General features: G+C 40.6%; 1 protein-coding gene across 1 annotated transcript in view; it reads left to right on the forward strand.

Moving 5' to 3' along the window:
- LOC6537679 (mushroom body large-type Kenyon cell-specific protein 1) overlaps positions 1-26,989 on the forward strand; it is a 68,264-nt gene that overhangs the window by 24,870 nt on the left and 16,405 nt on the right. Inside the window, exons 3-5 of the mRNA XM_002098188.4 lie at positions 23,809-24,057; positions 24,116-24,333; positions 24,663-25,129. Of these exons, the coding sequence (XP_002098224.3) occupies positions 23,809-24,057; positions 24,116-24,333; positions 24,663-25,129 (934 nt within the window). The remainder of the gene's footprint in view (positions 1-23,808; positions 24,058-24,115; positions 24,334-24,662; positions 25,130-26,989) is intronic.

Here is a 26,989-nt window from a genome sequence, read left to right on the forward strand (position 1 = left end):
CTGTCTCTCTCTCTCTCTCTCTCGCCGTGTGTCTTGTTAACCAAGTGGGCTTGTGTGTGAGTGCGGCTTACCCCGTTACTCCTAAAGTTCTCGCGACTGCGCTCTGTGGAAATAACTCAATGAGCGGAGAGGACTTTGCTCTCTCTCGCATAAAAGCATTCTAGTTTTGCAGTATGCAGTTTTGCTATGTGTGTGTGTGTGTTTTCCGTGGTGTTTTTCTTGTTTTTGCACAGTAAAAAAAAAGCGGCGACGTCGACGTCAGCTCGGCACTGTGCTGGTGTCTTCGTGTTGTTGTGATATAATTTTGCAGTCGGCTTCGGCAGTCGCAGAAATACAACGCATCCGATATGCAACGGAACGCATTTTCGGACGCGGCCCGAGTCGTTCCGAGGTGTAGCGTCCGATTCCGATTCAGATTCAGATTCCGACGATCGCGTATATCAATCGTAAAGCATTAAGCGCATTGCCCATTTACACGCAGTCCATAGGCGAAAATCGTTTGCCATTGATAAACACAAACACGACAATTGCCGAAAATCAAAATATATATCCAAATAAATGGCCAAGCAACATAAACAAAGTGAATAAATTAGCTTACAGCGATATTGAATAGAACCTTGCCGCATAAAATGCCGACAACACGAATTCTTCATAAAGTGCATCAGCTACATGACAACAACAATTGAATTTATCAATACGCATTGTTACAATAGTTACAAGAAATGAAACAAAAACAGTGAGCTTCACAAATAATGCATTTGCAAAACATCAACAAACTTCAAAAATAATTGAGTTGCATCTGCAAACAAAACTAAATTACATGCTAAAAATACAAATTGTGAATAGGAACAAAACGTGAACTAAATTTTTCAAAAACTTATAGAATTTTATAAAATACATAACTTCATAGAAAATTCAGAATTACCAGTCTTAAAAACAGTGACACTTGTATGCCCAAAAGGAACTGTTAATCCCGAACAACGCAATAGAATCAATTTTACCCATATTAAGTATACGCCGTGTGTCCTTTTTTTGTGCTTCTCACGCACATTCATCGGCGGCATCAATCGCCCGCGTTTTGTTTGATTTTTTCGGCATTAATATAAATTGCAATCGCCGCTTGTCTCTTGTTTGCTCTGCGTTAACGTGCGAGTGTGAGTGAGTGTGTGTGTGCGAAAACGCCGACGTTGCCGCCGACGCAGACGTCGCTGCCGCGGTTAACGTCGCCGTCGACGTCGCTGTCGCCGCTGTCATGCAAAATGCGGAAAAGTTTTTTTCGCGCACTCGCAAATTTTTATAGAATGCATTTTTATTTCGGTCTTTTGGTTGAATAGTTGCATTGCCCAGCTCAAGTGCGTGTCTCCGGTTGATTGACTATGTGCGCCTGTGTGTGTGCCTGCGAGCGTGTGTGTGTGTGTGAGCCTAACTTAATAAGGCGGCCCATTGTTGAATAACAATTTCGCGTTTTTAATAATATTTACCCGGGAAAAACCTTAGTGAAATGTGACACAAGCTCCATAAATACAATTTTTCAAATAATTGAATGTGGAAGGAAACTCATTTAAGCATCAATCATCGCATTTCACAACTCGATTTTTCATATATCAAATGCCATCTGAAAAGGACACAAATAATTTTAAATTGGCAAGAACTCTAAAAAATTCGGAAAATACGCAACCTTCAAGAACATTTTAAATGGACAAAATGACATTATAATTCGCTTAAAAAATCATTTACGCCCTGCATTTCATATTTAAATGCCGTCTTCGATTCTCGTTCACTGCACCCAAAAACCTGCTAGAATCTTGAACAAAAAAATTCTGAAAAATAGATTGAAAGGTCCAAAAAAAAAGTGGGCAAAAAGATGAGAGAAAAAAACCACAAAGGCAGCAGCATACAAAATGAACTGTAGCCAAACTTCTGAAGCAGCAGCAGCAGCAGTAAAACAAAACAAACAAAGAAGCCGAAAAACAAAAAAAAATGGATGAGAATTGGAGGAGCAGCAAAGAAGTAGCTGCAAGTACACAGTAATAAAGTGTGTATTTTTTCGGGTAGTTCGTCGTCGCCAACTTTTCTGTGCAGGCAAATGTAACAAATTTTTGTCAGTTTCAATTTTCGTCAGGCGCTTGAGGACCACCCCCCGCCCAATTTCCAGCATTTCCACCATTTCCACCGCCCATGACAATGGCCAGGTCGGTCGCCAGTCTCCAGTTGCTGGCATTTACTTTGCCGTCGGGCTTGGCGCACAGCATAATGAACAAAAACTAAGAGCGAACAGAAAACAAAAAAAAAAAAATTCAAAAAACCCAAAAAAAATTAAAGTAGAAAAAACGAGGTGGGGGTGAGCTGAGAAAAATCAACTCCCAGATATGCTAGAAAAAAAAAAAGAATGGCAAATTAAATAGCCGAAAAAAATGTAGCTGCAGCTGCGCAACATCAATTGGTACACCACCGCCCCTGCCCCTCACCGAGAGCTTAACCCTCACCTTGCCCATCCAGTTGACCATTGGATTTTCCTTACCTTCCGTTCGGTTTTCCTTTTTTTATTTTCCGCCCAGCTTCTACTTTATTATTTTATTTTACGTTTTTCGGCAACATCCTCCGCCCGATACCCCTTCATACTCACGAAACTTAAATTACTATTTACAATGGTATTCTTTCTTTTTTTTTGGCTGCATTTTGTTCCTTTTTTTTTTTTTGTTCCGAACTTGCCAGGCGAATTTTTCTATATATATATATGTATACATTTTTTATTCGCATTTCTCGCTGGCATAAAGTTTTTATATTTTGGAAGGGGGTTACCAAGTTGATGCTCTGCTCCGCCAGCTAATTTCATTTTGGGCGAGTTCAGTTCATTTTTTTATGCAGCTGCTTTCGGTGGATTCCGCTTGAAATCAAATCATCTTCAGGCGGCTATCGAAATATAAAATCGCCATGTTAATCAGATTCCCCATAGCATACTTTAAATAGCAACCATGTTTGTCAGCGATTTTTATCAAAAGCCAGAAAAGTGCAGTGAATGAGATCATTTGGGCCACACGTCTCGCTTTTCGCTTCTGTTATCAATGATTTCCATATTTTACATTTTTTAGATATTAAACAAAAACAACAACTGCAACAACAACGGCTACACTTTTGTTAGTAAATTTCTGTTGAATTAAAATACGAAACAAAACACATGAAAAAGTGCAATCAAAAAAAACCAATATTAACGTTAAACGAACTAAAAAAGGAAAAATAATTAAAAAAGTAGCCATTACTTTTGAATTGTTTTCAAATGCAAAAGGAAAAAGGTTCGTAAGCAACAACAACAAAAAAAAGTTAAATGCTAAAGCATTTTGATAATACAACATATCAAAGAGCCAGAATTTAAACACAGAAAAAATAAATAAAATAATTAATACACAAACTCGCGGGGCAACTGTCAAAAAATCTACAACAACACAAAGTGCAACTTTCAACAACAACAAAATAAGTGCAGCAGTACAACAACAACAACAAAACGCATTACACAATTGAACATACAACAAACGACAAAAAAAAATAGTAATTCAACCAAATATAAAAAAAAACCCGAAAGAAAAATTCGCGTTTCATTTTCACGCGCTGCATATAATTTACTCTGTGCTCCACATATATAAATATATATATATATAATAAATAAAAACCAACAAATAGCCCAAACAAAAAAAGAAATGAAAAGTCCGCATCAACAATAAAAATCTGCCTGCATTTTTGCCTTTTGTGTGAGCTGCCCACCAAAACGAGAGAAGCACTTTTATCGTATATAAAAATTATATACATCGCCGGGAGGAGCTGCAGCAACCCACTCCAAGCCAGGGTTGCCACGTCCTGAGCTGCTGCAAGCCCTCCGCAGCAGCAGCAGCAGTTGCAGCAACAGCAGCAGCAGCGCAGCAGCCGCCGCAGCATTAATTTGGCTTTTGGGCAGAGATAATTTAAGACAAATATATGTGATGCTATGCACATCAGCAGCTATGAAATATGTACGTATGCCAAATTGGTTCTCAAATAATCGCCAATAAACTGCAAATATATTTAGTGATTAATTGTAATTAATGAGTCATAAATAATTAACGAGTTCGTGATTAGCTTAGTCATGGATAGATATGCCCAAAGAGCGATCCTCAGTTCCGAGGCGCATGAATCAATTAGTAAATAAAACAAATTTAATCGTTTTCCTAATTTAGGTGTTAGGTTTTTGATAAAGGAACTTATAAACTCATTATAGACACAAATCTTGTACTGTTACTAGAAATATGTAGATTGCATTTTAGAGAACAAGTATCTGTATACTTTCAGTATTAATAATCATTACATATTGACGGATCTCTAAGCCCTTTCTCCTTCGAGCGTTGTTCAGGTTCTACGATCGCTTATCGTTCGGCAAACCCCGAAAATGACATGAATGTACACTGAAATAAGTTCATAATAATATGTGCAATGCCTCATTGACATTGTCCTTCAGCGACAGTGCGATGTACGAAAGCGAAATGTGTAAACAAAGATACACAATGGGTGGTGGTGAAGGGGGGGTGTGGTTTTTGAGGGGGGACTGGGTGGGGCTATCAGAGGCGTCACAATGCGATCGCCGCAAGTACAATTACATTGAGCAATACTTAAGGACAGAAGTTCAAGCAACTGTCGAGTGTAGACGCATAGATACACAGCTACAGATACTTTGTATATTCGTGGCATGTGACTAGATATCCGTGCTGTATCTGCACAAGTATAACATCCATTCAGAAATTCAGAGACAAATATCTTAACTGTTGGTATCTACAATAACCGGAAGCCGTGCAAACCAAACGTTTCTCTTAAGTTCTCAACGTTTCGTTGGGTTTTTAGCCAAGATTGTCAATTTGATTCACAACTATGTGCCAGCCAGTATCTCTGCCCAATAATCTGAGCAATCTGAATCTGCGGAGCGGCAGTTCTTATCAGTGGGGCACTGACGCAGCCGTTTCTGACCCAAATTACGACAGCTTTGGCTCGCCCCATCGAGCCTGATACGTGGCGAAATCTGGAAAAATGCAACAACAACAATACGCGTTTAAATTTAAGCAAGAAATTATTGAACAAAAAATATATATATATGTATGTATGTACTCGTACTTTCTTATAAGTTGTCATGCAATCGCGCAAACAAAAAAAAGAGAGCAACAAAAACAAAAAGCGGAAACATTTTGCGCTTTCTTATCAAGGCATACGAAATTGATTTTATTTTTTTTTGCTGAAAATTTGCGCCACGAACGAAAATTTGTACTGACTGCCAAGTGTGGAAATATGTATTCCACAGAGACGGCCATATATTCTTTACAACAATATATGTAGCTAGACATAATATATTCTTGAATATATATTGATAGTTGTAGTGCACGATTCGAGTCGAGTCAACGCATGGTTCAAATTATCGCAATTTCAGTTTGTTTTATTATATATTTCATTTATTTCCACAAAATAGTTGCAGTTGATAAGGGGACTGCACTCCATATATAGGGTTGTTAAAAATATAACATGATTTTCCATGAACTAATGGCGGTTAGAAAAGAAATCATGCAGCGAACTTTGCAACAGACGATATTCAACCAAATGAAATCATGCCTGTTTATTTTCATATGATTAATATCTACTTACGTTATTTTTTCGGTAACTTATTTGTATATATTTAACACAGATTTTTCGCATAAAGTTCAGTTGGGTATCGAAGTCGAAGCTTAGGTAATTTTATTGGCGCACCAATAATTTTCAAGGCTGATCAAGTTTCTTTGCCCAACGGACTGCAGCTGTTTTGGGCCATTTTAGTTTTTTTTTGTTTTTGTTTTATTAGATAATGGACACTCAAAAAGTGTTTACCATCTGGCCGAAAGATAACACACATTGCCATAACGACAATAAAAATAATAAAAGAGGTGTTGTAAATACAAATGCAATGCTGCGTAAACAGAAACGAAAACAACAACGTGACTAAAGTGTGAACATTAAATACGTTTATTAACAAAAAAAAAGAAGAAGAAAGAGTGTGAAAAAAACCTAAAATAAACTAAATAAGGCAAAAAACCCGCTGACTTGACTAGAACTTGCTGGTGGAAAAGCGGTGAGGAAAATGTTTAGTCTATCACCTGGCGCTGACCACATACGTGGATCGCTTTTTTCACTTCAGCTATGTCACAGTCTTAATGTACGAATTTCACTCGTTATTGTAATTTACACCATGTAAGAAAACAGCCCAATACTTGTACATTAAAACTTGACTGTAAAGAATATATATATAGAAACATTTAATTGAACCATTGCCCTTAGAAAAATGCCTTAAATTAGCTAGTTTCAAATAGTTAATCGGTAACTGGTAGTTAGGAGTAGCATTGCAAATTGGCTGGACTTTTATTTTCTAGTTCGAATTCCCCTTTCACTTAGGGTGCTGCCATTTTTATTTCCCATTTAATCGAATCGAAGCGAAACGCATTGCCTGTGCATGTGTGTATGCATGTACATATATATCTAGACCATAATTAGCTGACGTGCATAAGCCGGGAACAAGACACATTTAATGCCACAACAAATTCAGAACCATCAATGTCGGCGGTGGCAATCTCTTGCCAACCCGGCAAACATTTAACAAACGGAAACAGCTGTCTCGTTCTCGTTCTCGATCTTATTCTTATACTCATTCTCATTCATTTTACCCGGCCCATGGGCCTTTTGGGCCCTGGCAGGAGGCATCTGCATATGCCAAAAGGAAGCTGCTACCAAACACTCTTCGCCGTGGCAGCAATGCAGCTGGTCAGTGGTACCTGCAGCGGAGGCTAAAGTGGAGCCTGGCCACATGCAACGGCGACGGCGGCGGCGGCTGTGTGGTTGTGCCACAGTTCTCTAGCCTAGCCAACAAATAGTGGCAACTGCCTGCATAAAACTTGGCTAACGACTTTTTTCCGCTGCCGCTCTTGACTTTTGCATTGAAAATCGTGCAATTCACCTGCTGCTGCAAGCTGCCGCGACTGCTGCTGCTTCTGCTGCTGCTGCTGCAGTAACTGCAACAACAATGACGTTGAATGCATCTGCATCTAGGCAGCAGCAACAACAACAACATCAACAACATCGTCTGGTTGCATGTTAATGTTACAGCTGCACTTGCACTTGCAACTCGTCGTCGTCGTCGTCGTCGTCATGAATGAGTCGCAACTTGGGCTCAAAACCCGGCTCTTTGGCTCATTCCTAGCTGCAGCAACCCTTCTTCTTCTTCATCATCTTCCGCGCCCCCGTGCAACTTCCACATGCAATTATTTTTCTAGGCTGCAAATTGCACGCTCCCTCTCTGTATCTCTGCATCTTTGTATCTACGTATCTTGCGCTCGCCGTGTATCTAACCATCTCTATCTTCGCGTCTGCTGTTGTTGCTGCTGCTGTTGCACTGCTGCAGTTGCTCCTTGGGTCTTGACTGCCTTTTTGTTGATTTTACAAGGTGTGGAATGACTTTGGTAGCGCCTCATCATCAGACTTTAGTCACAGTTGTGGTTGCCACAATAGATCGAACATTTTCGGATGTTTATTTTAAATTAATTATATATTCCTTATTATGCATTTTTTATGTTTTTATTCACTTTGTATGCTTTAATCTGACTTAATATGGCCGAAAAACAAATTGTTGATTTAATATTGAAAGCCAAATTTCTTTTTTAGATAAGTTTGTGTATCTTGTGTGTTTAATGATACTAGGTTCCTGCCGAAATATAGCGTTAAAATGCGTTATTCTCGTCTCTTCCAGCAAGCATAAATATATAGTATATAACTATTCTGCTGACCATCACTGTAAGCGTTTTCCTGTGGCTTTGGCTTTGGCATTGGATTCGCTTTTGGCCACGGCTTGGTTTAAGCCTGCTCCGAGACTTGGCCGCACGTTTATGGTCGCGTTTTAATGTAATTGTTGTTGTATTACAGCAAATTTGTAGCCATTGGATTGTTGTTGTCGGTGAGGCCTTTGCAGTTGGTGTTGTAATTTGCCATTCATGTTGTCGGCCAAAGTGGCGATTTGTTGATTGTCGTTAGAAATTCAAGCGGGCCAACACCTTCGGCTGATTTGCCCGTCGTTTTGTCGTGTGCCAACGATAGTTGGCTTAATCGTTTGGGCCACTTTTTTTCACCGATTAGCTTGATCTAATGATTGAAATTAGACGAGTTCGGTATTGGGAGTTAATCTCTGGCAGAAAACCGGTAGCCAGGTGCCAATTCTCTTAACGCACTATTATCAAACTTTGGCCGCAATGGCCGTTAATTTAGGGTTTAATACCGCTGAAAGGCTACCTCGCCCACCGCGAATTTATTATGACACTGATGGAAGGGATGTGCAGCAGGGCACTCCAGTGGCCCAATGAGTGATTGACTCGAGTGAATGACTGCCCGAATGAGTGACTGGCTAACTGACTAACTGACTGACTGAGTGAGCGAGTAACTCGGAGGGCCAACGAGCCACAGCCGTGTTATTAGTTAAATGGCGCATAATGGATGAATAACTTGACAAAATAGCAAGCGAAACAAAAGGTATAGTCGATGAAGAGCGTTAACAAGAGTAAAATGAAAGTTAACAACTGCTCAAATACACTCAGAATATGCTACACTAAAATATGTTGTAGTCTAACTCTCAAACTAATAGTTTGTCACCGATTCTAATCTATGATAGTTGAATAAATAAATATCTTGGTAAATAATACGTAGAACATCCAAAAACTTAACAACATCTACGATATCTACGGGTACAAAGACAATAAACAAAACCGAAGTCAAAGACAAAGAGTGTGCTATTGTGTGTGTTTGATAGTCCGGCAACGACGACTACTGCAAACGAACCACACCTTAATAATTACTTAAAAGGAAAATAATTTACGAAATTGCATTCATAGTTCAACATTGCAGCGTTTTGCAACAAAAGCCAGCCATAACAAACAATGAATGCCATGCACAAAAAAAAATAATACAAAATGAAAACAAAAACACCCGCAAAAGAAAAACAAAAAATTGTGCGAAAAACGAGGAAAAGCATTGAAAAAGCAGCGTGTGGTCATATTGAGTTTCCTACGGCGGCAAACATTTCTACGGCAATTCCCTTGACCCCTGACCCCCCCTCCCCCTCGACGGACAATTGTGGAATTTTTCCGGGGCTAAGTCAAAGATAAACCCCGCGCGAGGCATCTCAATTTAACCTAATTGCTGTCCCTTATCCCTAAGACCCTTAACATGGCATTTCAATTGTCCGGCATAAAGAAAATTCCTCTGCCAAACGGGGCGTATGAGTAATGGCTGAAAATATTTGTCACACTGCTGCGGTCAAGCAAATAGCTAAAAAAAAAAAAAAAAACCACCTGTTCGGCACACACACACACTCCAAATTTGACACATTTGCTCAGTTGCAGGCCCGAAAAGCTTCAAAAACTACCTGAAAATGCATTCGCGCATGGAAAATGGAAAAATGGCAAATGTGCTAAGCAAACGCAAATGAATTTTGCAAATTCGAAATTCAAACGTGAAGCGACAACATCGCAGAATGCATAAATTGAAAACTCATGTGGAAACGTATCGAAGAAAAGCGAGTGCAACAAATGAAAAAAAATGATCGAAAGAATTCTCTTTTGGAGAACTGTCATCAAGAATTTGCTTTTGGTATGCAAAACAAGTTCTGACTTTTAGATTCGCTCGAAACCTTGGTTTGCACAGAATATGCGCTTAAAATTTACTGAAATATATAACGCGCAGTTAGCCTTTATCAGAAAATAACAAAAATACAGCTGCGCGTCAATTAACATTACAAATTTGGGATATAGTTTCAGAGAAATCAAATGAAACGCAGAAAATAAATACCAAAAATTAAGAATAATTAACTATATTAAATAGTATAAGTACATAAACTAGTTTTCCTTGCATTTTTCTGCCATTTTGCTTAATGATGCTGTATAAAATGACAAACAGCCAAGGCGAGGCTCCAACCTCCAACGCTTTTCCGCTTTTCCGCAGTTCCCGGCCAAAAGATGGAAAGCCTGGCCAGACGCAAACAGTTTACTCAGACGGATCAGGCGGACAGACAGACACTGTGTAACCTTCGACCCGCTTGGCAACAAGAAGCCACTGGACAGGCAGTGGGCGAGAAATATGTATACAAAAGTAAATATGGGAAATTGTTTCCATTTTTTTTTTGTTACTGTATTCCTTTCATTGTTTGCCAAAGTCTGGCAGGTCGGTCACTCAATACCAATTGAAAAGTGCTGCAAAAAAGTGCAAGAAATAATGTCTCAATCTCATTTATATTGATTTTATTTACATCCTGGCCATCAATTTAGGCAAGTATTAGTTGTGGAACTTTTGAAACCTATTGCAAAATAATTAAATGATAAAATATATATTACTTAATTTTACAAAGCAATAGAACAACATGTGTGTGGAAATTGGAAATCTCAAAATAGCAAATGTAATATTATATAAAATGCAGCTATCCCAGAGATCTTGAAATGCGGGAGTGGCAAGAAGCACGACAGCACTCACGTGTATCTGTATCTAAGCGCCAACGAAGGCAGCGATCAGATACGATCCATTGTTGCCACCGCTCACACACTCGAAAACCGTGAACTGGAAAACCTTGAAAAACTCAACTGCAATTTATTTTCAATGCAATGGGTTCTGTGTGTGTCTTATTTTTTATTCATTTTTTTCAAATTGTTGTACCATCTGATTTTCTTGCTGCGCTCGATTTGTTTCTGCGCGATTTCCTAATGAATTCGATTTGCGTGGAAAACCTGACAAACCTAGGCCCTAATGGCCCCACTGAATTTCATTAGCCATCCATCCATCCATCCATCCAATCAACGCAATCTGTTTATGCGTGGCTCTTCAGTTCGTTTTGGTCTGCGCGTGTGTTCTTTGGGCTTTTCTTTTCCTTATTATTTTTCATTTCGCATTTTCTTTTTTCCTATTTTTTTTTCGTATTATACTCCTTTGCCACTGTGCACTCAGTTGTAATTGTGTTAGAGCAGAGGCCTATGCCACTGCCACGCATGCCGCAAATGCATTATTATTATAATTTCCAGCTCATACCTCATTGTATACCTCATTTTTTTTTTCTGGTTCTTTGACACTGGCTTGGGGTTGTGTTATTGTTTTATAGAGAATTCGATTTGGTTAAGTGCGCTTCCAGGTTTCCATAATTACGCCAGTGGCATTGGCAGCAGTCCCCAGCTCATTTCTATTTCTATTTCGTTATTTTTAAACTAAATTATTATTAACCAAGTAGGCTGGGCTGGCTTTGAGCGGCTTTCGCGCTTGACAATTGGCTACAAGTGGGTGCATTGTGCTGAAAGCTTTTATTAATTAGTCCTAATTTGCCTTTGACTATGCCAGCGGAATATTACATTTTTCTTTGTATTTTTGCATTTTTGCTCACTACCAATGCTGGCAATCAATTAGCCAACACAACTGGCAGCCAGTCAAGGCTAAAAGCCCCATTCAGGCGGCCTACCAAAATGTCAGGCTTGGTGGACAAGCCCCAAATTGGCTAGAACAACAATAAAAACAACAACCATGTGGGTGTCGCTTTGGCGGCTCCAAATTTGGCTAGGCAAAATTTACAAAACAAATTGCATTCATAAATAAAATCAAATCCAAATGCAGCAAACCAAATTTGAATAAACTAAGCAAATTATGTTGAGTTACGCCGAAGTTGGTGGCACTTTATAGATTGCTGTGGCAAATTATTACATTCTAACTCATTATAATTAGAAAATCAAAGGACATTTTATTTTAATCCTTACCACGTAGATTTTATTTTATTCTGATTGATAGACTTTATAATTGGCTAAAACCTTATAAGCAAGTAATATTCCATTTGTGCTAATCTATTTAACATTCATACTAAAACCGATTTAAACCAATGCCAATCTAATATTTAATATGTTCTAATCTATTAAACATTCCTCGTAAATTCAGATCTAAAACCAATACCAAAGTCCCAAATTGGCGGACAAAGCTTTGCACAGTTTTTCACCCAACAGAATGCACATTTTTGTGTAAGCCGTTTGTTCGGTTTCTCTGGCAAAGTGCAACACAATTAACACCCCGCCGAAATGCATACACAAAAAAAATGGGAAAAACAACGCGGATTTTTTAACAGTAAAATTTGTTTGTTTAGCGATTCGGTCTGGCATAGAGAGAACCCACTGTTGGACGAAACATATTCGATAGTGCGGCGTTAATGAAAATGAGCAACAAAGCCAAGCGGTTGCACTCACACAGCCAATGTCAGAAACTTAGAACCAAAACCACATGCAAAATAGATAGAAAACAAAAAGTACAAGAAAAAAAATTCAAACAAGTTTTTTTTTTGTGTGGAATTTTTTTTTTTGCAGCATGTACGAAAATGCGCAAAATACACTAAATAAGTGGAAACGTCAATAAGCAGCGAAGGAGAATAAATGAGCACACCAAACGAAACCAAATTCACATGGCAAAGTCGACTGAGATAGATAGTTAGACATGTATGTAGATATAAGTAGGAGCTATGAGAAATAGCAAAAGTAGAAAAATAGCAAAAATAGAAGGCAGAGCTTAGTGAAAAGCTGACCAAATAGGCGCATGTGGTGTAATCAAATATGCGATATGTATAGGAAAATTATGTAGATGCAAATGATATGGAAACGCGCAGATGAATGGCAGAAAAAATGGGGAGGAAAATGGGGAAAAACACGGCAAAGGGAGATGGAACGGAGAAAACGATTCTATCTGAGCAAAGTGCAAAGAAAACGAGCAAAAATTAATTTCTGTAATGCAATCAGCAAGTTTAATTATGCATAATTGGGAGAACGAAAGGAGGCGGCAGAAGAAACCATAAAATTTTAACAACCAAAGTTTGCACGGGTGGGCGAAACTACGATCATGGATCTTTTGAATCATAAACAAATAAAATACTGTACCAACACTGAATAATTAAAAATTAAATAACCATATACCAAAATGGGTTTGCGACCAGCTTAAAAGTTTTACCGAATTATCTAGCCTAGATAAAAAGTTTATTTATTTGTTTTCCTTTATAAAGAAATGGCCTTATGTTTCATAATGTGTTCTTTACAAACCATTGCATTTCCATATTTATGGGCTTGTAGGCCATAAAAAATATGTGAAAGTATCAGGAAGCAAGCTTGTGCTTTTATTAGATGTTTTTTTTATGGCCTTTCCAAAACGTAGAATCCAAATGATCTGAATCCATTCTGTTTGGTTTTCGGTCTGCCGTAAAATCTCAAGATCGCTCTCAACTAGAAATCGTGGCACTTTTTTATGACAAACAAAATGCATTTCGATTCGAGAACTAGCGGCTCAACACACCCAATTGACTTTAGAGGCACAGCCACATCGAAGTACATAGTATATACATATATATACATATATAAATCTGTGAGGTTGCAACCGTAATTTCATATTTCACAGGCCGCTCTTTGCTGCCACATTCGTTAATTCCATCTTGATATGCAATTTTTATTCCATTTTTTATTGCTCGGCTAAGTTCAAGATCAGCGGAATGTCGAATTAACAAAATGGTAGCTGCTTGGATATCAGATGCATTTACTAGATTTTGTGATACCTGTTTAAACTTACAGTCAGTGAAGTGTCAGCTCTTTCAATATCATTTCTATTATTTTTTATGGTTTTATGGCGCTTTAGAAACTTATTAAAAATGTAGAAAATAACTTTTTGCACTTCCGCAAACACAATTACGATCGCGCAAGGCTTTGACTCATCATTAGCCCAGTGAATGAGTTGTAAAATTGGCAACAAAAAGGCAACCATTTAAACGTAGTTTTCCGCAAATCAATTAGACATAAATTAATTGCCATTAATTAATAAACAGCAGTTGTAATGGCTAAAACTCAACCAACTCAACCGCTGGCGACTCAAGGGATTGCAATTTGAATAAAAGCAGTCGCAAAACGGCAAATTCATCTGTAATTGCCAATTGTGAGTCGCTGCAAAGCCGAAAAGTAAATAAATTAAATATTTAGCTAGAAATTTATAAGGCGAATGCGAGACACGCTGCCAAGCCCCAATCCAATCCACACCCACAAACCCCCAATCCCCAACCCCCCACCCCCCGTCTCCAGTGGGGGAAAGGGGAGCCGATCTGGTGCGGTCTACGTATGCGGAATTAAGCGTTCAAATTGTAACCGAATATGGCGCAGCAAGTTCAATTCTAATTTATTTCGGCGAACACAGAACGCGCTCTGTTTTTCTACTTTTTTCTTGCTCGCTTTTTGCGTTCTGGATCAATTGATTCAAGGTTTTCTATTGCTGCTTTTGATTTAAGCTCTCTTTCTAGTTCTACATATATATATGAATATATATATATATATACCTAGACGATCGTATGTTTGTGTGTGTAAAGGCAAATCGTGCGCTTTCATTGGAAGTGACAACAAATGCATTCTTAAGTGATTGAAATTTAACACGACACACAACAAACGAAAATTGAAAACGAATGACGGGCCACATAAAGTTGACTTTGATTGAACACCAAAGAAAACTATTCAAACAAATCTATCGAGTTGTTATGCTGGCTGACTATATAATACCATTGAATATTTAGATTTGGTTAATGTCATTAAGAGGTATTAATATATAGGACTTTATTCAGTTATAAATTCAACCCAAATTTAAGGAAAAATCCCTCTTCGTAAGCTGCCACTTTATTGCCATTCATGCTGCCTCGTTCAGTTTATGGTCTTCAAATGCGATTTATTCGAGCTGCGAGCTGCCTAAATATAGAGACATCAATCGGCGAATCTCTGTTTCCTGTCCAACTCGTTTTCCCTGAAGCCTTTTGGCTGCAGTGCCCGCCACAAATCACTGGCAATCACAGGCAGCCAGCGGCTTTTGGCCATGGCCAACAAGCGCGAAAAAAAACATTGGCATTTTCGCGCAAAAAAATGCGCAGCTTACACACTCTGCTCCCTGTATGTCCTGTATCCTGCATCCTGCAACGCGCATCGTGCATCCTTTTGCTGCGCCCACACCCATGCAAAGTGAGGTGTTGCTGTTGAGGCCGCGGAGCAAAAAATGCGAAAAGAATTGACAGAAGCCCCGTTTGACTATGGAATTTTCGGTTCGCTGTTTCGTCCTCGGTTTTTCCACAGCGAACGGCGGCCAATGCAATCAAGTGGATGAGTTGGGTGGCAGTTGGTTTGGTTGGTGTGGAGTTGGTTGTGGCTGGTGTCGGTTCGTTGTGTTTGCTCTGGGCAGGGTGCAACTGGTGCAACACCCATGAATGTGCCGGAGCACAGGTCTAAAAGGATTAAGGCGATCTGTGTGCAATCCGCGCAATTATCCTTTCAGCTCCCCAACCGACTCCGCAATTAGTTGCATCACTCAACACTTCCCTCGCGTTTTTCCCTTTTTTTTTCGCTGCTCCTCTTTTTTGTGGCTCTTCTCCTTTTTTCGGGTTGACTTTTAGCTACATATGGTGAAGTGGCAAGAAGCATCCTGCCACGTCCTGCCACTTCACATACTCGTTATCGTTTTCGCTGTTTTTTGTGTGCGCCCGCTTTGTTCCACGCGGCGTATACGTATCACGCCATCATTGCGCTTACCAAGCGAAAATCTGCAGCACTGCACTTTTTCGGTGGCCATTCCCAAAACGTGAAGGACACTTAAGTGGCCCCCCCAAATTGGTTTCACACTCGCACCATCAAGTGGAGAGCATCCCCTTTGGCGCTTTTGCCATTTTGATGCCGCCCGGCTGCTGCGGCTGCGGAAATTGTCTATTTAGAGCCTCGACTTCGGTTGGCACCAGCTACTCGACTTCAACTTGGCTGTCAAAAACAAAGTTCCTGTTAACAACTGACTAACTGACGGCGGCCAGTGAAGATGAGTTAAGTTGAGTCTGCTTTCGACCAAGAACGGAGCTACTCCTGCTGCTCATTCATGGCCACTGGTGTTGGCAACACAACTGTTGAGTGCCACAACACCTTGCGCAGCACTGAGAAAAAGTACTGAGCCCTAGTTTGATTTTAAACTAACAAAAACCTATTTAGAAGGTATATATTTACATTAGCTTTATATCTAAACATTACAGAATGCTTAATATTTAAACAACATTTTTAAATGGCTTTTTTCTACTCCATTTTTCTCCCAGTGATCATTTAAGCGAGCGCTTTCCTTCTTTCACTTGACTACCATAGTTTGGCTGCCACTTGTTGGCATTTGTTGTTGCTGAAGAGCATTTAAATTGAAATGCCAATGCCGCTGTTTCTGTTGTCGTTTTGTCGTAGTTGCTGTTGTTGTTCTATCAACTGCTGCTGCTGTGTGTTCTATGTCATCATTTGCTCTTTTTCATGGCTGTCTGAAAGTCTGGATGTCTGGATGTCGGAGTGTCTGGATGTCTGGATGTCCACGAGTCTAACTAAGCCGAAAACCCATTCATTGCAAATTCAACTAAATCCATGAATAAAATGTGCCACCCACTCTGGGCCACGTTTTATTGCACATCGTTGTGTAGTTAACAATTGTGGCTCCTCGCCGCCTCTTTCTCTCTCTCTCTCTCTCTCTCTCGCACATCCATGCGCTGGCTCTTTCTAACCAAATTGAATTTCCGAATTCAATGAATGAATGAGCGCCTGAATTGGTTTAGTTTTAGTTGTTTAGCCGGTTTTGTTTTGTTTGCCATGGCTGTGACTGTGTGCGTTGCATACTTTTTGGCTGCCGCCTGTTGCACGCCAGTCTGCTCCACTTAATGTACACGGATATATATCCGTTATATACGTTGCTTTCCGCACACAATATCCTCACATATATCCGCCTGCATTTGTTTGTTTGTGCCCCATTTGTATTATGCCATCAGTTTAATGGTTCGGTCCACGGCCGTCGCCTGTTGCTGCAGTTGCTGTTGCTGTTGCTGTTGCTGTTGCGATGTTGCATGCAGCACTTGCAGCGCATCTATTCTTTTTGCCACAGTTGCTGCCGCTTTGGTTGCTGCTGGAACTTTAATGTCCTCTATCCGCGCCCTTGCCATTCTCATATTACTTGCTGCTTTTTTTATTTCGGTTCCCCTTCTTTTTTTTAATATTTGTATAGCTATTCCCTTTTTTTTTGTTGTGGCTCTCGGTAATTGTGTAGGTTGTTCTTGTTGCTGCTGCTGTTGTGCTGCTGCAGTTACTTGTGCGGAAATTGCATTTCTCGGCATTTTACATTTCAATAAATTTCGCCTGATGCCTTTGCCTTTGGTTTTTTATGTCGCTATTTGGCCCGAACTTTATTTATATTAAAAACATTTTTTCGTGGCCTTCTTCTGAACTTAGAATATTTATTTTACTGCTTTGTTCGTTGGGTTTATGGAGACGCAATCGCTGAAAATATAAAGAATAACATTTATAAACAAATGCAATTTGTCAGTATTAAAGGGCTTAAGCCAGTTTTGAATAATGCTTTACGTGCATATACCACCTAATAGATTATAAGTCTAAATAATATTAATATCTTTATAATTTATTACTGCACTTATTCAACAATAAACTTTCTTCAAAATAACAAGATTTGGAAAAAGGAAAAAGTTTTCAAGGATTCAATAACAAGATAAGAAACATAATCAATTTAACAGCATTATGAATTACTTTAAAAATATTTCTACACTGAGGGCATTATTATTAAGAGTACTTTTAAAGCCAGATATCTTCTTTGTTTGGTTTCTTGAACTGTAGCTGCTTATAAAAATAAAATGTATCGAATTATAAATAGGTAAAAGCTAAAACGAAGGCAATGCAAATGATTGATACATAATCGATAATTCCCAGTACGCGGACACTTCAATAACTCCCCACACTTTCGCTTAATAATATATTGGTTTGGGCCACACTCAAACGAATGGATATGAGAACAGCAATCAAGCCGAAAAATTATACCCTCCATTTTGCACCTAAAGCCACTTGAAATAACCCTTCAATCGGCGATACGACACCTGCAATTAGCAATTTGCACATCAATTATGGCAACTTTTCTTTTCGGCCAGCCCAATTTCCTTTTCGGCCTTCTCGGCCAATTGCAGTCGAATAGCAGCAAACTGCAGCCTAAACAAACATGCAATCAAATGCAATCGAAACGAACAAAATTTCGTGTTTCCCGAGTTTTCCGAGTTTTTAGGTTTTATTCTTTTTTCACGTACCGCTTTTTTTGTGTGTTTGCCTGTTGGCCGAAAAATGTTGCGGCCAATCAAATTGCATGCAGGCCGAAAAGTGCATACGAAAGCGCATTAGAGCGAGACAACGCTAGCACGAACATGTGGGGGTTAAGGGGTTAAGGGGTGTGCGGGTGTGGATGCACCCACGCCGAAAAAGCCATACAACAACAAGATGAGCCGAATCGAGACGAGCCAAGCCGAATGAGGCAATCGAATTTATTTTGCTTCTGCCTCTCTAATTTTCGCCCACTTTGCCCCACAACGAAGCTGAAAAACCGACGACAGCGACTAAATTTCTATGCCAAAGTGACACACAAAAAGCCTAAAGTACACACAGATGCACACACGCACACACACACACACCCAAAACACACATCACCATGTGCATATGTGTATTGATGTTGTCAGTATGTAAATTGCCATATGCGACAAGTTTGCCGAGTTTCTTTTCATTTTTTGGGGTAGGTTGCGTTTTTAGTTTGTGCAAGGGTTGCTAATGGCTCAAATGGTTGGGAAGGGTGGGTATGGTGAGGGGAAGGGAGGTGCAGGGAGGGGCAGGGAGGAGCAGGAAGAGGAGGTCCTGTCAACGCTGCCTGCTTAGAATTGTCCTACTCATCTAAAACCGTGTATTCGTGTGTGTGTGCTGCGTATGTCCTTGCATTTAGTGCAATTCATTTACATTTCAGCGCTGCCACTGCCCCTTTCTTAACCCCTTTTTAGCCATACAAGTTGGCCACAATTTTGGGCCCCAGGCACGCAGGACGTCGCATGTCCTTTCCACCGGAGAGCCTCAAAAAACGGAACCTAAAAATATGCACGTTGGAAAAAACCCATTTATAAACTAACTTATTTATATATCAAGAAACTAAATTAATTGAATATTCTTAAAAATCAAAATAACTAGAAGATCGTAAACAAATTGGATATAAAATTAAAATAAATTAATTTAATTAAAAAACTTATTTTCTCAGTGCCAGCCACGCTTTTTCCCCTTATTTTTCCACGCATTGCCGCTGCCACTTTTTTGTGATTTAGCCAAACTCATTTCTTAGCTGCACTTTTGGCTTTTCCCTTTTGTCCTTGCCGCTCCGCTTCAACCAATTTGTTGTTGCGGCAGGACATGTGACGCCGGCCGGCTGCCAACCTGGCAAGCTGGCTTTTCTTTTCCTCCCCCGCCTTTTGGCCTTTTGGCCGAGGAAAACCAGTTGGTCCCACCCCCGAACATAGATGGGAGTACGTTGACATTAGACATTACTCAAAATGTTATGCAAAATACGATGGCGTGTCGCGGCGGCAAGAATAACCACAATATGTTGAATTTCTAATTAAAGAATTTTTGGTGCACCTCGCGTTAAAATCATTTTTGGGTGTGTGCTTAATAGGTTTGCATGTAATGCAGTTGGAGTTTTAAACTCATTTTTAAGTATTTTTATAACATGATATGCTATGTATGCTATTTTTATTGAAATGCAATATGATTGAAGGCATGAAAGAAATGAGCTCATAAATAAAAAGATTTTCTAGTGTCTACTTTGCTTACAACTTCTTGCGACTTTAGCTAAATATAATTATAGACTTTTCAATAGAAATAATAACGCCAAGGATTTTATTATATAGGCCAATCAAACTTTATCCACGTGCGGTTAGAATCTAATTATCTGTGAACTGCGCCATGTGCCCAACACCTTTCTGCGGCACAACTAATGCAGAATTTATGGGGCGAATATTACACTGCGTATACGTAATATTACGTATGCGCCCCCAAGGCTGGCGGTAACTTTTGACATTTGATTACGGCACGCATTACGCCAAAAAGCTGAAAGCTGAAAAACTGAAAAACTGAAACGAGGCGAACTGCAGGAAAATGTCAAATTGCCGTTGTTACTGTCTTCTGTGTGTGCAATGTTCTTGGCAGGGGTAATGCAGCACATGGCTCGAAAAAAAGAGCTACATATAAATCTATGGATACATATTCATATACATCTTTTAATGCAAATGACAACTCCAACAATGAGACATTACATTATGTACTGTCATTACTGTAATTTGCTTATGTAAACGACTTGACAGCACACCGAAAATAAAATTTAAGGATGAGAATTGAATAAAACTCAATGAGCCAGTCCGTCGAGGCTGAAATACAAAAAAAAAAAAAAAAAAAAACACACACACATTTTTTTAATGACTTCTGGCCGAGCATACCTATGGATGCCTGTACATAAGTACCATGTGTACATAAGGGCTTATCTACTTGCAGGCCTCAGCGTACATACTAGTGTACATGTGTACATGGGCCATATAATGTGGTACATTAATCGATAATTGCATTTTTTCGTTTCTTTTTTTTTTTTGTCGTTGTTGCAGTTGTTGTTGCAGCGGTTGCTGTTGTTGTTGCTGTTGCTGTTGCCGTTTTGCCCATTTCTTTTGCCACTTTTCATGCGTTGTCTCTCTCATGGCGCATGCCATTTGCATTTCGTTAAGCGTATGTGTGTGTGTAAATGAGTTTCCGTGTTTAATTGCTTCAATTTTTTCGGTTAGTGTGAGGTAGTTTAAGTTACCAACCGACCCCCAAGCAACAACGACAACAGGGCCAAAAAAAAAAAAAAGAGCCAACAAAAAAATGCCACACAAAATGCAAATAAATCATACGCCCCGCTGCGGCGATTCACAATTAGTTTAGCCATTTGGCTTTAATAGCTAACTTTGATTAAACGCACTTTCGTTTTTGTTTGCCAGTCGGTTGCCAGTTGTTGTTGTTGTTGTTGTAGCTTTTAGGCCACCGCACCGCAGCGACGACCCCAGAGCAAACAAACAGACAGACAGGACGACAGCCCAACTGACAGGATGGGCAGACGGCTCCAAAGCCCGATCCTTCGATCCCCCCAATTCCCATACACCTCGCCACCTGGCGTGTCACGTTGCGTTGCCTTGAATGGCAAACTCTCTCGCACACACACTCACACACACACACACACACTCTAAACACCTATGCAAACACTCACACATGCACACACCCAGTCATAGGTCATACCACCCATCCATCGACAGCGTCTAAACCAACGACATAAACCCATTTTTATTCCATTTTCTATGTACAGTGATCGCTGGCATAACGCAGACTCATAGAGCTTAGCAATTAGGAGCTGAATTGGCAGCTTAGATTGCAGTTTATTACACAAGACTGTAGGTGGCTAATGGTATGCAGATGATAGATAGTTAGGGACCTCTTCTCGAGGTGCCACTGTAAGTTGGCGCCTGGTGAAGAATTCTATTTAGCATACATTCGGGCGCCGCTTGCTTGGCATAATGTGAACGCGGGCAGACAGCAATGATGGCGCTGGCACCACCAGAACCAGAAGCAGAACCCAGAACTCAGCAGAAACCCCTGTTCATGACCAGGAGCACTAGCAAAAGCAGAAGCATAGCCAGAAACTGAAACATAACCCAAACCCAAACCGAAAACAGCATTGAAATCCCGCCTTGCGGCCGTCGACGTCGTCGTCATCTTCATACGCAATGTGTGTCGCACCGACCACATGCACAAAACAAACGCACACTCGTGCAGCCAGAGACAAAACACGCCAGACACTGACACTGTGTGCGTGAGTGCATTGCGTGCATTCCCCATGTATGCATGTGTGTGTGTGTGTGAGGGTGCATCTGTAGAGGGAGGAGAGGGGAGAAGCAAGCACCAGCTGAGGAATTGAGGAACCCCTGGCATTTTGCCTGTGCGTAGGCTTTCCTTCGCTAAAAAGCACACGCACCCTGCGTCCGCAGCTGGCCGACTGCAATTTGTAGCTCGGTTTGTAATGAATGGGAATTACAGAAATTGAACGAGGTGGGAGTGGATAAGTCCCAACTAATTGGTACAAATCTATTGATTGGTGGGACGTGGTTTTATGCATAAGATACTGGAATTAGCGGGGAAAACCAAAAGGTTATTGTAAATATCGTTCATACTATGATTTAAATATCTTCTACCAAATAATAACTAATAATAATTTAACAACCAACAACTTAACTACGAAATGTTAAATAATAAATCAGTATTAAAACGTATTACTTACAAAGCTTTCACAATCAACCTAAACTCCATTGGGCTCTCTTCCAGCTGAAGAGCATTTACGTATCGTGCAGATCCCTTTTCGTGCACTCTGCATTTTTTAACGACAAAATGCAGGCGTGTGTCTGTGGACTGGTTGCATTTTAAAGTTTGAGTTTTGTACGTTCCGTGCGTGCATTCACCTCGTTTTTTTCGCCTTTTTTTCGGTGCGTGCGGCAGGTGGAAAGTCGGCAGTTGGAGTGTCGGGGTTAGGGGAAAGAACGTGGCGGGTAGGCGGTGGCGCAACGTTGACGTCGCAACCCCCGAAGCGCTAAAACAACGACGACGATGGCGACGACGACCCTGTTTATTTGAGCGCTTAAAAAACTGCAGTTGCCGCTGCAGCTGGGAAAGCAATGCAATTTTTACACTGCGAAAAGTTTGAACATGCCGCTCCACTTTTGCGCCGGAATGAGCAGCAGCAGGAGCAGCGGCAGTTGGGTATGGTTTCCCCCAATCCCCATGCCCAATCCTGCTACTGCTGCTGCTGCTCCACTTCAGCCCCAAGTTGCCATTCCCCAAACGCACGCACCGAACACACGCACTTGTGCGCAACCAGGACGATGGGGACAGCGACAAGGACATGGGGGTGCTACAATTTCTGCACGCACCTTCCTCGCAACTTCCGGTTCAAAGTCTAACCTGGGCTATTTAACTATACTTTTTTTTTTGGCAGTAAAAACGCTACAAAATGCCAGTGATATCCAATGTCTACCATACATATATGTATGTATATTTCATATTTTTTGGTCTGCTATATATATAAATAATTTTTTCTTGGGCCGGCCCTCCTTTAATTCGCATTTCGTGTGAGTTGACGCGTAGCCTTATGCCATAAGCGCAAAAGTTTTGCTTTTGAGCCACGCATGCCTGCCCCTTCAAGTGGTGGGGTTAGGCTCCAAAACCACATATTCTTGCACTCCGTGGCCAAATGCATTTTGCATTAAATTGCATAACTTTTGTGCGGCAATTAGAGCTGCACTCTGGCTGGCCAAGAAGGCTGGAAGGTCCGGGAAATGCAGCCACAATGCAAACATACAAATCTATCAATTTTCCACTCGCACACATTTCGTATTCAATAATTACGCATACGCAGCGTGTGCCCCCCTTTAAGTATAGTGCAACCATCACAATATGCCATTTCTTTTTCGTTGCAGTATTTTTTCTTCATGCATTTGTTCTCCTATACTTAGTGGCATTGCATTTCAATTAAGTAATTTCTGTCTGCTAAAATTCCCAGGAGCTGCACAGAAATAGGGTTTGGGTCAACTGAAGAAGAAATAAAAAGAGTGGTTTATTAATTGCCACCACTAGGCAAATTATAGTTTATTAAGCCATGCAACTGGCGTAGCATTCTCGAACTGCTCAGGAACTTTTTTTGAATAATAAATGTACTGGAACTTAGCCTTAAGAAAAAAAACAAATATATTTCATTTCTGCGTTGATTCAGTTAATTTTGTATATTAACAATTTATCTTCTTTACATTTTCAGCCCTAGAACGCGTTGCTGAAGAATTTATGGGTCGCAGGCAATGGAAACAATATCAAGAGCAACTGACGAGCAGCCACTTGAATTTAGAGGAGCAACAGCCCATAGCAATAGACGGTTCCGAGGACGAGCCACCGCAATACAACCACAGCAGCAAGGCGATCAGCCAGAGCAATCCCAACCACTGTAAGACAGAGAACCACCGTCTGGAGCAGCACCACAACGGCAGCCAGCTACTGGAAGAAGATTCTGGTGAGTAAACGGCATTATGAAATGCCCCAAAAGATTACTAATCCTATGCGAAATGCAGAGAACAACCAAACATCACACGATTCATCACGTACACCAACACCGGGTGCCACCAGTACACCATCACCACCGCCAGAACCCATCGATTGGAGACCGTCGGCCAAGTGCAACTTCTGTGTTAACGGTCGCCTGCTAACGGTTAACGCCCAGGGCGAGTTGGTGGCCGAGTCAGCAGCAACTGCCACTAGTAGTAGCACTAGTAATAGCCACATTCATCAGGTGGGTCAACTATCCCTCAAACTGCACGTAACGCGAAGAAGAAATACAGCCCTTTGCTATCAAAAAAATGTTGATTTTATTATATATTTTTATTTTTTAATGAATTACGAACTTTTAAAATTAAGAAATAATATATATGTATGTTAAATGAATATATTTCATTAAATACTTCTGTGCTTAATTAAATAATTCATAATTAATATGCAAATCCAGAGCTTAAAGTAGCATTTAAAATAAGTCCTCGACTATTTATTTTGAATATATCATTTTGGCTGACATTTTCTGCAAGTGCCTTGAACTTTTATTAACCCTCGACTTTGTCCACGCAGCACGACAGTGACAGCAACTCGAGCGCATCACTGCCCCACCACAGCAGCAGTTGCAGCAGCAACAACAAAAGCAGTGGCAACAGGGCACGCCACATTGCTGCTGCAAGTGCAAGAGCAACAACAGCAGCGGCAGCGGCAACACCCGCCAACTCCCTCGAACTCTACAAGCTGCTGACCCAGCGGGCAGCCAAAATGACATCGATGGACTCGATGGCCGCCCAGCTGGCGCAATTCTCACTGCTGGCCGACTTCAATCTGATCAACTCGCTGGCCAGCCAACAGCAACAGCAGCAGCAGCAACAGCAACAGATCGCTAGTGCGGTAACGCCAACTACCTCAGAAGTATCTGCCGCCGCAATCAGTCCCGCACTCAAAGATACACCGAGTCCCAGTGTGGATGCACCGCTCGATCTTAGCAGCAAACCATCGCCGAACTCATCGATTAGCGGCGATGTGAAGTCCGTCAGGTGAGTGCCGAATTGGGGTTACCCCTTCCGCTTTTGACGGGCGGGCGGGGGTGTTGCAGCACATAAATACCTATGTATAAGCATGTATTCAATATAAATCTGGCAATCTGCGCAAACGCCAAAAAAAAAATTAAAAAACCCCCGGAAAAGTACATACAAAAAAAGGAATTTCATGTAATACCCAAAAGAGAAAAAAAGGTGGAAATTATACAATTTGTTCGGCGCTAAACGAATGTGCAATACTCTTTTATAAATGGTTTATTTTTACCATTTTCATTTTTTTTTTTGGGTAAGAAAAACAAATTTTTAAAGATTACCTTTTATTTATTCTTTTTTCACTAAGCAAAAATATTTGCTCAAAATTAATAAAAATATTGAATTACCTTAGATTCATCGAAGGGTATATGTTCACCGAAAAGAACCGGAAAGAACACCGAATCGTGTGCCAGACAATACATGAGATAATTGCACTTTGGGCGCTGCCCTGCCGCCTCTGACACTGCACTTACTGTAGCATACTTAACGGGGCAACCCCACTCACACACCCGCACACCCGCACACCCACACACCCATACACACACATAGTGATGCTGTGGCAGCTGAAGCTTTATTGTTGTGAGCCTATGTAAAAAAATTGTGCAATTATACCACTGCCCATGCGTGTGAGTGAGTGTGGTTTATGAAACGATGCCGAAAATTACACATACGCCCCGTTGCAGCCACGCTTAATTACCAGCGTAAGGCAGGTGGGCTGCATAAATTTGCATGAAATCTCCAAAAATAAAAAAAGAAACAAGAGTAAGATTATATACGTTAGCAGAAAGAAGAATGCTGGATTTATGTATTCCGTTTTGTGTGGCTGCATCTTAACTCCTTCAGCGGCTCCGCAATCTTTTTTTTCAATTCGCTTTTTCGTTTTTTTTTTTTTGTTGTTACCTGCTATATTTTTAATTACTCTAAAATGTTGAGCAGCACCTTTTATTATTACTTTCGGCTTAGGTGTATAGGTGTAGGTGTGTAGCTGTGTAGGTGTAGCTGTGTAGGTGTAGCTGTGTAGGTGTAGCTGTGTAGGTGTGCACTTCAGACGACAGAGCGTGTGCATAATTTCGCAGCACTTCCCAGCAATTTTTGTCATTACTTTTTTCGGTGGCATTTTTCGTTGTTTGCGGTTCTGGCTCTGGTTATGCTTATGGTTATGGTTATGGTTTGGGCTGGTTTGGTTCATTCTCCTCGCTGCTCCTGCTGATGCACCGGCGACTGTGGCAACGATGGCGGCTGCCACTTGAGCCGCAAAGCACGAGTCCTCGTCTATTGTCTAAAGCATGGCCAAGTGTTTGTTAGCAGCCGCCATCGTCGCCATGCACCATCTCGTACACCTATTTTAATTGTCACACAAAAAAACACAAAAAACGCAAGAAGGATGTGTCAAAAAAATGTACAAAAACCCATGAATACACAAGGGGGTTAGAGGATGTGTAAAACAGGAGCGATGGGAACATGGCAAGTCAGATATAACCAAGGAAAAGCAAACGAGGAAAAGTCAGGAAACTTTGGACTTTTACGAGATTTTTTTAACAAGTTATTAGATGAGTTAATAATTTTGAGTTTCATTTTCTAGAATTAATCGAAAAGAAAACATATTTTAGTGACTTTATTTACCTTTTGAGAACTTTATTGATTCCCCCAGTTTGCTTTATAGTTTTGCCCGCCCTTCTCGTCCTGTGATGAGGCCATTAGAAAGCGATCGAACCAAGTGTTCATCAATGGGGGCCAAGCAGATGACCGAGACCCATGCCCCCACATCCTGCACCCCCCTACCCCCCAGCAGCCCAGAAAGCAGCCACTCGCCCCCAGCCAGCC

Source organism: Drosophila yakuba, chromosome 3R (assembly GCF_016746365.2).
Source record: "Drosophila yakuba strain Tai18E2 chromosome 3R, Prin_Dyak_Tai18E2_2.1, whole genome shotgun sequence".
Classification (NCBI taxonomy): Eukaryota; Metazoa; Arthropoda; class Insecta; order Diptera; family Drosophilidae; genus Drosophila; species Drosophila yakuba.